The sequence below is a fragment of the Hippocampus zosterae genome, chromosome 2, assembly GCF_025434085.1.
Source record: "Hippocampus zosterae strain Florida chromosome 2, ASM2543408v3, whole genome shotgun sequence".
NCBI lineage: Eukaryota > Metazoa > Chordata > Actinopteri > Syngnathiformes > Syngnathidae > Hippocampus > Hippocampus zosterae.
In genome coordinates this window covers 31,602,268-31,615,201 of record NC_067452.1, presented here as the reverse complement: position 1 = coordinate 31,615,201, position 12,934 = coordinate 31,602,268, and the positions used below count along the sequence as shown (strand labels likewise).

At 43.0% G+C, this 12,934-nt stretch overlaps 1 protein-coding gene across 3 annotated transcripts in view; it reads right to left on the bottom strand.

Moving 5' to 3' along the window:
* Positions 1-12,934, bottom strand: part of ptpn11b (protein tyrosine phosphatase non-receptor type 11b) — a 32,233-nt gene that overhangs the window by 3,621 nt on the left and 15,678 nt on the right. For 2 of the 3 annotated variants that reach the window (XM_052059789.1, XM_052059791.1), the window contains exons 3-15: positions 12,731-12,925; positions 8,801-8,993; positions 8,603-8,722; positions 7,752-7,865; positions 5,959-6,055; positions 5,677-5,756; positions 5,309-5,464; positions 4,749-4,880; positions 3,493-3,647; positions 2,765-2,832; positions 2,031-2,182; positions 1,683-1,783; positions 792-923 (exon numbers count right to left, since the gene is read on the bottom strand). In XM_052059789.1, coding sequence (XP_051915749.1) covers positions 836-923; positions 1,683-1,783; positions 2,031-2,182; positions 2,765-2,832; positions 3,493-3,647; positions 4,749-4,880; positions 5,309-5,464; positions 5,677-5,756; positions 5,959-6,055; positions 7,752-7,865; positions 8,603-8,722; positions 8,801-8,993; positions 12,731-12,925 — 1,651 coding nt within the window. In that variant the 3' untranslated portion in view covers positions 792-835. The remainder of the gene's footprint in view (positions 1-791; positions 924-1,682; positions 1,784-2,030; positions 2,183-2,764; positions 2,833-3,492; positions 3,648-4,748; positions 4,881-5,308; positions 5,465-5,676; positions 5,757-5,958; positions 6,056-7,751; positions 7,866-8,602; positions 8,723-8,800; positions 8,994-12,730; positions 12,926-12,934) is intronic. The other variant, XM_052059790.1, reaches the window with a different exon arrangement.

Sequence of the window (12,934 nt, the reverse complement as noted above, 5' to 3'; positions counted from 1 at the left end):
TAGTTACAAATCTTCATTTGTTTGATCATTGTTAAATGACAATTTGTGCTAAATGGCGTAAAGTCAAACCCCAGTGTAAATGCAGGTTTGTGCTGCATCATTTACTGTACAGTACTGCAGGATTGCACATAAGACTCTTAAAATTGTACATTTAAAGCCAAACTTTACACGCAGATAGAATGAAATTGTCTTTACATATCAGGGATGCGCAAACTTTTGATGTTCAAGGGCCACAATGAATTTTTACAATGGACAGATGGGCCAGGGCATCCGTACTAAGCTAAAAAAAACAAAACATAAATAATTACAATGTAAATGTATAATCTGTCCAGTAAAGTACAAAGTTAGTTTATTTTATTCATTATATAACACAAATAAATACAAATATTTTTACAATATTTAAAAACAATTAATATATAATATATAATATTATATATATATTATTATATATAATATTAATATTATATATTAATATATAATGACTAATTACTTCACAGAGTGTAAACATTTTAAATATGCATTACATATAAAATTATCAATTTTACCACTAAAAACTGCTCCGCAAAGGGGGTTAGGGGGGAAGCTATTTCGAGCCTTGAAGAGTATTGCTTGCTTGCTTGGACGTTTAACACACACACACAAAAAAAAAGATTTGACACTATGAGCTGATGAGGAATCATTTTCCTGTTTGAACTTTGAATATAAACAATGAAAGAGTCTGAGCAGATAGAGCAGGTTTTCATAATCACCAGATGCCGTTTTACATCATCCGCGTTGCAAACGATACTCACAGAGAGGCTTGCGAGGAACACGTGCGGGTCGGCAGCCCTGGGTTTTACCTCCTCGTGTTACTGCTGAACGACGTCTGCGGGCTTTTAAAGTTGATGTTCTCGTACACGCTTGAAGAATCATCGTTTGTCATCCTAAAACGACACAGAGGGATAAAATATGCTTTCTTACGAACGCAGTTTAGAGATTGCAATTTTTGGCTCTATTCACCTTGCACGTGACGCTTATTCACTATTACCATTTACATTTTCTGAACCCATGAAACAATGTGCAGCTACACGTCGGCACACATAATACTGTTTTAAATATTTGTGTTATGTAATATATAGGTGACAAATATATGGAATGCCGTATATTCCCGATATAGTCAGATCATTTTTCTGATGAAAATTTGACCTGAGCCAGCAGAATTCACCAAATACGTCCCACTCGCATGATTTTACACAGTGACTACAGTAAGTGAAAGGAATATTGCCTCGTGAAACATCATCTTTTTTTTTTTTTTTAGTTTAAACTGCGATGTCATTTCAGGAACATTTGAACAGTGAAAGAAAAAAACCCAAATTCAAATGTAGAAATTCTTGCAATTTCATTTATTCAACCCTTTCAGGGACAGCGGTTACTACAGTGGAGAGCTTATCATGTTTTCAGGTTACAGGTGATCATTATTGGTGCATGAAATACTTGCTAACTGGCAAAATTTGGGTTTATTTTGCTATTTTTTAGACATTTGTACACAGGGACGGCAGCTCACTAGAAGGTTGGTGAGGCTATGAGACTTTTCCGACTTTCCCACTTAAAACTCTTGCCGGCTTTTCATTGATAGCGTCCGCCAGAGGCATTCGACGTACGTCAAAAGTCACTTCAATTGCGAGAGTCTGAATTGTACTTACACAGACGAAGAGCGCGACGATGCCATGTTGAGTTTGGACCTTGAATTGGCCATTGGAGGATATTTGATGTTGGAGTATTCTCTCTCCTTCATCTTACTCTTCTGTAAGTCAAGTCAAGTCAAGTCAAGTGACAACATTATGATCACGCAGCTGGACTTCATCCTCACTGACTGATTGGAATTCGATGGAAAAGATCCACAATGAAAACATGGTGTGCATCACTTTGGAGACCTACTGGGAGGGTTCATGTTGAGTCCACCGATTTAGCTGTCATCAAATGTACTGGTCCGGCGTGAGTTTTCTAAAGCTTTTAGAATTGTTGTGTTTAACGAGCAACCAGGCGAGTACCTGCTCTTCTTCCAACCTCTTCTGAGCTGTGTCTATGTACTGCTGCACGGCCATGTAGATGAACTTGTACTGGGCCTCTGTCTGTACCATGCCGGACCTCTGCTGCCGTACCTTCTGGATGGTCTTGGGGATGTCGATATCGCAATCAAGGCCTGAGGCACAAGCACACACACACACATGCACGCACAGTATGAACCCAGACAAAGTTCAGCGAGGATTCAGCACAAAAACCTTTTAAGACAAATTGACTCATGTCATTTCATGTGTTCAATATGATGGGGTCAGTCAGGATATTTGATTGCGGATCAAGATGTGACTCAAAAGCAAAAATAAATAAAATATAACAATAAAAGTACATTACGTTGGTTAGCTACTTTAAAGATCGAAATGAAATTGCGGAACTCTTGACCTGACAAAATTTACGATTAAGGTTGTAACAGCAGCAGCTATAGAGAACGTATCATCGTGAAACCAAGGTCATAGAACAGCGCACGGGTTTTTTCTTAATGGAAAGCATACAACCCCCTGCCCACTTTCCCAAATTGGTTTCAGGAAGTCAAATTAAAGCTTCACACTTCACTTGTAATGTCTGTGATCCGATTTGTCACTAAAATGGCTGAATGGGATAAGAAAACTCAAAACAAACAACCTTTGCTATTCCATTCCGGTAGCACCGATTTGTGATAAGACCGTATTAAGTAACACATTTTAATCAGAAAAAAAAGTGATCCTACCTTGGCGGTGTATAATGTCAATGAGGATGTCAATGACAATAATGGTGCCAGTCCTCCCAATCCCAGCGCTGTGGGAACAACAAGAACGAAAGGTCTCATTATGTATGAGGAAACGAACCATGTGAACAAAACAGATTTGGTCAATTTCGGCTTTGCGGGCTGATTTTGATTTTGTTTGATTGTGCACGTTTGGCTCGCTCAGTTAGTGGACAATAACAATTTCAAACTCATAGCTCATATGTGGTTAACAGGTTAAGACATTGGCGTCTGACCAAAAAAAACCAAAACCACAAGTCAAGAAAAAAACTCAACTGTAAACAATGCGCAGGGTGGGACAGCGAGCGAGTTTGGAATGATATGTGGACCGCCATTTGCGCAGGGACGATCTAAACCAGGGGTGTCAAACTCATTTTTGTCGCACGCCACATTTTAGTTATCATTTTCCTTGTCGGGCCATTATGAGTGAAACCATATAAAGAAGTCAAGAATAACAGTTTATTCACCTATTGTTGAAGTTACTGTCATGAGAAGTTTGGTAAAAGCAAAAGGTTTACAGCATCACAATTATTTATTATAAATGAAGATTTTAAATTTTGGTCGAGATTTTAGCAAGCGTCCTGAAAGTTGCCATCTTTGATTTGCTTTCGCGGGCCACATAAAATTATGTGACGGCCGCATCTGGCCCCCGTGCCTTGAGTTTGATACAGTGATCTGAAATGTTCTGGTACCTGCAATGGACGACGATGGGCCCATATTCTGGACTGCTCCTCTGTGTCCGGTTGATCACCTCAAGAAACGAAAGGACCCCCCCGGGCTCGTTGGGAACTCCGTGGTCTGGCCAAGTCAGGTACTGGTAGTGCGAGACGTATCTCAGAGGTTCCCTCTGTGAGCATCATAGTAAAAACCAAAACAGTAAGATGGGGGCATTTGATCCATCCTGGTTCAGTCTTCATTCTAGAATATAGTTGTTCAAGATGGCGCCGTAGTTGGCAAGAGCTTTGCTTTTTGTTGTTTTTGTGTTTTGTCATACGGTGTTTGTAGTCCTTCGTGCGAACCCGACGTGGACTGTTTTTCAGCGTTTTGGCAACGACATTCTTCGAAGGGAGAACAATCTGTGCTGGATGGGCACGCCTTCTCGACAGCACGCGTGTCCCAGCAATGATTTGGGTTTTGATGGGGAGGAACGTTGGCGCTATTTGACTGTCACTGTTAGACAGGCCCCGGGTAGCTTGTGTTTTTTGCATCGGTAATGGGCAGCATTTTTCACAGCCACGTTTTGTTCGGCGGAGATGTCGGCATTGTTGGATAGTCTGCGTTTGTGCGGCTGGATGGATGGATGGCTTGTGAAGCATACTTCCAATTCCAAGCGGCGACTGAGCGTCGCCGCTTGGAATTGAAGCGGATTTACATAGGACGAGAGAAGTGAACCCAACCAATCTCTTTTTTTTTTCGTCGATGGACGTTGTGTTGACTTTCAAACTTAGCTTGTAGCAGACGTGTGCACATTTTGAGCATGACGTCGCTGAGCCACCGGTGAAAGGACACACACAAGGACACTTTCATCCAGAACTGCTTCAAACAACAGAGCGTATGCATGAGAAGTGGTTACTATTGCATAACTGTCTGTGTTTTAAGTTGTGTTATATTATTTTATTATCTTATGTTCACTGTTCTGTAAAGCGCTTTGTTACAGCTCCAGCTGTTGTGAAAGGGTGGTGGGGGTTCATTCTGAGTAGGACGAGGCCCTGGATTCCCAGATTTCCACTTTTAAGGAGATGACAGTATATTTTATGCATACATAATATCACAAACAATTGTTTCGAAATGAATCCAGTTACGTGTTGAAGGCTTTGCTAATATCTGTTCAATGTTTCCTTGAGAGTGAGCAGGCACAGCACGTGTTGAAGGATTTTCTGCAAAGGGTTATATAATCTTGACCCCAGGTCAATGTGTCAGCACTGACTGAGGGCAAAGCTTTCCCTACCCGGTCCAGATGGGTCACCTCCAACTCCGTCAGGTTGTAGTCTTGAGCTCGCCACTCTTCCACGTTTTTCACTTGCACCCTTCCAAACTCCACGGTGCTGTGAGGGTCAGGCCAGTAACGGACACATTTGTTCTACATCAAAGGAATAAGATAGCGGAACAGTCAGATTGAGACGGGAGCGGGGCTGTGGCAGCAGCGGCGGGTGTTTGTCGGAATTAGACAACCTAAAGAACTGGATCCATTCAAGCGGCTTTTGCAATTGGCTTAACTGTCATACTATCCCTGTTAGCCGTCTTCCTTATTTTGGCCCACACATGAACTAAAATAAGTAGTAGATGCGAAATGAACGAATGTGACAATCAACAGCACCGTAAACGGCACAGCAAAGCAATGCTGAATGATATTACAGTGGTTCATTTTTTTCTTTTTCTTTTTACAAGTGAATGGCAATTAAGAATGCCCTATTATGGACATAAATGCATGCTCCAGTGCTGAATATTTGTAATGTTGTCCCCTAAAATGAATTATAACACTTAAAAATAACAACAATATTACAATACCCGTGATCTCTCCATCTCCTTTGTTGTCATGACGATGACGCGTGTATTTTCCTGATACACCATCTTCCAGAAGTCAATAACTGTATTCTGCAGGCACCCTTGGGTGGCGATGAAGAATTTGTCCTCCTCCCCCTGGCGCCCTGCCTCATGTGAGCCCTGCATAGAAAAAAAAAACATGTAAAGCTCTTGAGTCTCGCATTGTATCATTATTATGAGAGTTCAAACTACTAAATAGACAAAAAAAAAGTGTGATTGTGACCGGACACTTCCTACCAATAGGGGGCAGCATATAACCGGTCTGATATATTAAGCATGACCTGTCTGTAACTTCACTTTCAACTGGCTCAGGCTAACCAAAGCAGACTCACTCTTATGTAGTTGGCGTTAATGTAGTCTGAACCAGGAACATCTGGATCTGCGTCTCGAATTTCAACTCGTGTCGTGTCAACTGAAACAAGCAAACAAACAAAAAAAAAAACCCATCATTAATCCACATTGCAGCTCTTGCGGACCTTCCTGATGTTCTCTGCCTGTCTGCAAAGTTATCGCAAACCACATCAGAGGCCTTGTCTGCTTTGTCTATTTGTGTCACGCTTTCTTTCCACAGGAAGCCGGTGAGGCAGGAAACAGCAGTATGCTCAGCGACTCACAGGGGAGGATATTCTTGTATCTGTTTTTACTCTTGTTTTCTGGTTTCATGCCTTCCTTCCGGGGATACAGCAGCTTACACTCTTGTTGTTGAAGTACCTGTGGGAATCGAAGCAAGAGAAATGCTGTTTTCTGCCTGATTACGTGCAACGTACAAGATTAAATGTGACAAAACTGTCATGGTGACAAAATAGGACACCTGGGCCACACGTGTATACATGGTGAAAATGGAAATAAATAGATTCAGTGCACGGCGCCTTCCAAACTGCTCCTCTCCAAAAAAAGATCACTTCACCTTACCTTGGTTCCATTTCCATGGAAAGCGGGATTTTCTGGGATGACGGTGATCAAAGTAAAAGTTTGGAACGGACTGGATGTATTGTGCCATTTTTCCCTGCTACTTTACGCGAGAGCTTTCCATGACGCAAAAAAAAAAAAAAAAAGTTGCTCCCCGATAAGATGAAGAATGAAGGCTCAGGAGGAATTACGGTCTTGCAGTCCATATACTTTTGTCCGCATAGTAATGTACTGTATGTGTGAAATGTTCTGCGCTAAGTGGCTGAAAGAAACCATATGGCTAACCTGTTTGTCTAACTTTTGTTTTACTTTATAACACTTTATTATCGTTGTGAGGAATATGAATCTATTTCCTGTCTATTTTTTTTTACCATTATTGTGAACTTGTATATTTCGATTCCATTCTCTCGTTGGGTTTTAGTTATTTGGTACTACTGCATCCAATATTTATCATGGTGCCAAGCAGAAATAAAGCAAAAGAGCATAGTTTAGCTGACGTAAACAGAACCGCGAAACACGGATAATTTAAGTTGAGTGAAGCAATAGTGGCGGCCCGATGGTCCAGTGATTCGCGCGTCGACCTCACAGTGAGGAGGTTCAATTCCAGCTCCGACCTCCCTGTGTGGCATGTTCTCCCCGGGCCTGTGTGGGTTTTCTCCGGGTACTCCGGTTTCCTCCCACATTCCAAAAAAAAACATGCATGGCAGGCTGATTGAATACTCTAAATTGTCCCTTGGTGTGAGTGTGAGCGTGGATGATGGTTCGTCTCTGTGTGCTCTGCGATTGGCTGGCAACCGGTTCAGGGTGTCCCCCGCCTACTACCCGAAGTCGGCTGGGATTGGCTCCAGCTCCCCCCGCGACCCTTGTGAGGATAAGCGGATCGGAAAATGGATAGATGGATGAAATAATAGGGATGCACACTAGCAATTTGAAGCAATATTGAAAGCCGCCTCAAATACCACAACGTTGGGTTCGATTACGGTCACTGTAAGACTCCAAGCGTCTGCTGCATGACGGAGGAGGTTAGATGGGGCTGCTGCGCGTGACCTCTGAAGTAACAGTGAGCTATTTGTAAACGGGGCTTTAGTTTTCCCAAAGCTCTTTCTTTGAAGCGGAGCTCAATTGGGTGCACAGGCGTCTAAATTACACAAAGCGGTAACTGAAAAAGAATTATAGATTGTACATGTATAACCAGCCAAAGGCTCCGCGACCCTAAATTAAATATTGAATTGAAATATTAAAACTTGAGCGCATGCACCACCCACGGAGTCCCATTCACTTCAATGAGAGACGAGAGCCGCAGCTGAGGCTCCTTCGTGGACTTCATCAACATTGGCTTACAATTGAAACTTTTAAAATCTCTGACAATATAGCCGACCGGCAGGACGTTCATGGATTGTCGGTGCATCATGCGCACAAAGCATGATATAAAATGACCAAAAAAAGCATAAAGAGCACCAAAAAAACAACATAAAAAAACAAAACAAAGGCAACATACCTCAAACTCTTCCCAAAATCCTTGTTTGGGCTTCTCTGAATTGTCTGCTACCTTGTTGAGCTCTCGCACTCGATTCTCAATGTTGGCTGCGTTTATTCTTGTGGCGTTGAAGGGCTGTTTGAAAAAGGAGATCAAAGTCAGCTGAGATGCCGCGTGACCTTAAACAAGGTCAGCAGTACAAAATGGGGGGGGGGAAATTGATGATTATCTATTTGGTTATTTATTGTATTCACCGATGTACACATTGAATGTGAAGCCTTTTGCTTTAGTTTTAGAGGGTTGAGGGAATGATGAAACTCCTGTCCGTCGTGTGACATGTGACACGTTTTGCTTTTTTTTCATGATGACATCATCCATCCATCCATTTTCTGATCCGCTTATCCTCACAAGGGGTGTGCGAGATTCTATCCCAGCTGTCTTCGGCAGTAGGTGGAGTACACCCTGAACCGGTTGTCACCCATTCGCAGGGGCACAGAGATGAAAAACCGTCCGCGCTCACACTCACACCGACCGACAATTTAGAGTGTTCCATTAACCTGCCACGCGTGTTTTTAGAATGTGGGAGGAAACCGGAGTACCCGGAAAAAACCCACGCAGGCACGGGGAGAACATGTAAACTCCACACAGGAAGGCCGGAGGCAAAATCGACCCATTGCATCTCTGTACTGTGAGGCCGACGTGCTAACCAGTCAACCACTGGGACAGAGAAACCAATGATTACTTTGCCAACTATATCTTTGCCTGAAAGTACATTGAGAGACTGTTGACAGCAGGAGAATGAAACATTGTCAAGACAAATTCAAGACGGAATACGAAAGAATTGGTCGGGAATTACTTTTTGTGAATCGAACCTGTTTGAGGTGCACGACGATGCCGCTCTTCTCTACCATCGGGTTCTTTTTGTAGTGATCCACCAGGTCCGCCAGGGTGTCGAACCTCTCGCCACCACCGACGTCGTATTTACCATCCTGCTGGAGAACACCAAATCCGAGTTCGAACGTGATTAGGACCAAATGCTTCAGTATTTCTGTGGCATCATGCCGAAGTACCTGGTATCGGATCATCACGTGGGTGACCTTGGTTTTGCGGTCGACATTCTCGTGCTTCTCCTCGTGGGTGAGAACCGAGAGGACAAAGTCGCCCGGTTTGCTCTGGCTCTCTCGAACCAGAAAGCTACCAGCCTTGCCTTTTTCTGTGAGCAGTTTCTCAGCCTCTCGACCTGAGAGGTGGCCGTGATACCACCTGGAGGACAGGGAGGAATCATACACAAACACACAAATGAAAATGACAAGTAACATGTGAAAAACAAATCCGGTTGTCTTGAACCATGTACATTTTCACAAGCTCATTATTGTGGTTTCAGGTTGTATTTGCGTCACAGACGGTGTCGTGATTCACTCTCTCGAGTCGCGACTTCCGTTCTGGCAGCAGAGGTTCAGTTCTCACTCACTGATGGATGCGAAAGGGAGCGTGGGTGTGACTGGTGGTCTGTTTTGATTGCACCCAAGTGATTGATTGGTTGACCAGTCCAAAGTGAAGTCCGCCTTTTACCCGAAGTCAGCTGGGATAGACTCGATGTCCCCATGACCCACAATAGTAAAAGCAGTGCAGTGTATACAGCGGTGGATGGATAATTTGCAAAGGGTGTACAACTGCATCTTACTGAAAGTGCTTTCTACGAATGTAACCATCTCATGTCATGAAATACAGTGAACACAATCTTATCATTCTCGGTCCAATTCAGCGTTGGTTTGATCAGTCTGCAGAATATTTTGCCTGTCGTGCTCTGGAACGTCCAAGAGCTCTTTCACAAGCTTCGACTACAACTCTATGACATCCTTTTCCAGCCTTCTACTACACGTCAACAATTCTGAACCTTCGGTCTTCCGAGAGCGCTTTTAAGCAAGGCATGGTAAACATCAGGCAATACTTCTTGAGAGGAGACAGTTCTCTCCCGGGCTCGTTGTTCAGACTCTAGCTTGGCTCACACCGGTGCTTGATTAGCTCTTGGAAATCCATAGCGGGCTATTAGTTTCAATCAAGATATGAACACATAATTGTTGGCGTGGTATTCGTCTAATCAGACTGCTTAACTTATTCTTGCTACTCAGGTGAAGATCAGACAACATTTGATTCCAAACTGCTGCAGAAATGGAAGAAATTCCAAACGCTTCACATCCGTTTTGACTCCCACTGTGAACTGTTCAAGTGGAGCTCAACTTTTACTTATGGTGCAGTAAGATAGCAATTTTACTCGCGTTATCCCTCTACTTGAAAACTAAGCCATGTTTTATTATTGTGGACATCTTTTTTCATGTTTTTCAAGGTGAACTTGGCCATTATACAACAAGAAAGAAAATCGAAAAAGCTCAGCTTGAGGCTAGAAGAAGGAGGTGGGGGGGGGGGGGTAGAGGAAGACAAATGATCAAGACAAGCAAGAGGATCTGAGTTGAGGAAGGCTTAACAATGTTCTAACTTCCTGTGGGGGGGAAACGGCCTCTTAATGTTGCTGCGGGCGTCTCACAAGTCACGCATGCCGATTTCTACTCGAACATTACGGCCAAGTCGACATGGAAACAGAGCCCAGTTTGTTCATCAAAAAAGAAAGAAAGAAATGAAAGGAATCTTGCAAACACTGAATAATTTCAAGAAATTAGTGTCCACAAAAAGATGCTGAAAGGTTGTAGTGTGTGTGCCAAGCCTAAAGTGGCGCTGTTGCGCAGCCAAGGGAAGTTGCCGGGAAACAGAAGAAGAAGCTTAAGCATAAATAGAGGAAGAATAAGCGAAGAAACATTCATTGCGACAATTGCGGCAAATTCCAAACAATCAGAGGAGGAGAGTTTTGTCTGGATGGATGACGAAGTAAAGCGCCTCCTTCAGGCCATCACGGTTATCCGCCATTGTTGTTGACAATGATGGTGGCTACACCCACGTCATCCAACTGCTACAAGTACTCAATGAGTACCCCGTCAATGGGACGATGATACCTCAAGGAGTGTATTGACCCAGTTCACAAACTGTGTCAGCACTGTATTGACTCTGTGTTGGTCACCCAATAGTGACCCCTGCAGTAGTTATAAAATCATTGCAGGTAAATAAATTCCTTGTTTGTGTAAATGCTCAACTGAGTTGGAATGCAAAATATAGCAAATTTTAGTTACAATTCAGATTGTTTAACTTATGTAGAAAGTTTTGTTAAATCATGTGAAATAAAAGACAAAAAAGTGATTAGTTTCAGAAATTTTATCGAGGATCAAAAGTTTTTGGAGTGTCTTTGCTCCAAGGCGATTTCTCCTCTTAGACACCAGCTCCCCAGCCTCAGAAAATACTCTTACACATGGTTCAGATGACGATCGTGAGCAGAGTTTTAAATGAAAGTTGATGCAGATGTGGATATGTTTTCTGGTTCCATTTCCAATATTGTAAAGGGTCTTGGTTTCTGGGTGTGTTTGCTTCTGACAGGCAGCGTTGGACTTCAATTATGGAGGATCTCGCAATTATAAGATAAAATGAATAAAGCAACTGTAAGGCTCTTTCACTGACTATCACATGTAGAACAGGTCATTCACTTTATAAACTGATAAAGTGCGTGCAATGCGCCACCGTAAAAGAATTGTATATAACAATAAACAATGCTCAAAGGAGACCAAGATCAAAATTATTCCACACTGGGAAAACTTCATACAACGATCAATCATTTCGCAAAACTCCAGCCAACAAATCCACGACATGTTGATACAGTTTGTGTCCTTATCAACACACTTTGGCGCAGCACATTCAAACGATTCAGTTCTGGTATTGGTCACGTGATTCTTTCTTAAAGCAATACAGTACACGCACCGATGCGGGGTTTCACTCTTGAGCTCTCGGCATTGTGCTGACGCACCAGTGTCGCTCGTCCCATCACTAGTACTCATCAATCCGGGAAATAAGCATATGGACTGTACACACTGAAATCCAAAGGGGTGACATTTTGTGATCTATTCACCCTCGCGCCTGGTTGGAATCGTTTACAGGTTCTCAAGCGCCGCCCTGGGGTGGATGGAATGCCCAAATGGGGAATAACTTGCAGATACACTGAAACACGTTTTCATGTGGACAGGGTCTAAGATACAGTGCATCTGGTAAGCATTCCATTTTGGAATAAGGCTGTAACACCACAATATGTAGAAAGAGTTTCCGGAAGCACTGTGAGTGAAGACACATCTGTGTGCTGCACGATGATCAAGCCACCACTTTTTTTCCCCTCAGGCTCATTTCCACCACATTTTTGGGCGGATTAATGAATCAATCAGGCGTTGGACGACAACACTTAGCTCTCCCCAATGCTTAATTCTTCATTTTACTTGAATATATTTTCCGCTTTACGAGATGAATTTGGTGCGAAACAAGCCCCGTCAAACACATTTAAGATGAATTAAAATGGAGATTGTGAGCCAGCAGCGCTTCTCTCAGGGCCAACATTAGTGACCCCTGACCTCACAACGACCGGTGTGAAGCATATTTTTTTTTATTATCAGTTTTGGAAATACACGTGATCATGAATTTAGAGTACAATATTTCATCGAAAAAAGAAAAAAACAGACTGAGATGCAATTTCTATTCCATCTCGGGAGAAATGACGAACCTGTCTCGGGTTAAAGTGCATCATGAGCTGCAATTGGGCGATGAAAGGAAAGTGCGCTAAAAGCTTCGCCTAATAACACCTCTTAGATGGCTTAACTGCCTCTTCAACTGTAAAAGCAACACCGTGAAGTCTGTAGAGTGAAAAATTTAACCCAATAGCCCCCCCCCCCAAAAAAAAACCTATACAAAAACAAATACCGTTCTGCAGTCAGAAAGAAACTTTGATGTAGTTTTAATGGGCTAATGGAAAGTAGCCATACATTCTGCTGACCTTACGGAGGGCTGCGTGTATGTTTGTGCAGGACTGAATGCAAATCGGATCTGATTTATCAGTGTGGGCGTGAAGCGGGCACCTCTCAGACGTGGGGTCTTTGCAGTTGAGCGGATACTTGAGCTCGATGACATGGCCGTTCCTCTCTCGCAGCAGGTCCTGTTGTTCGGTGTAGTACTGCACCAGCTCGGCCAGCGTGGCAAACTTCTCGCCCCCGTACAGGTCATAGTAGTCCCCGGAGTTTTGGATCTTGATGTGGGTCACCTCATCGTTGCGCCTTGGTGGG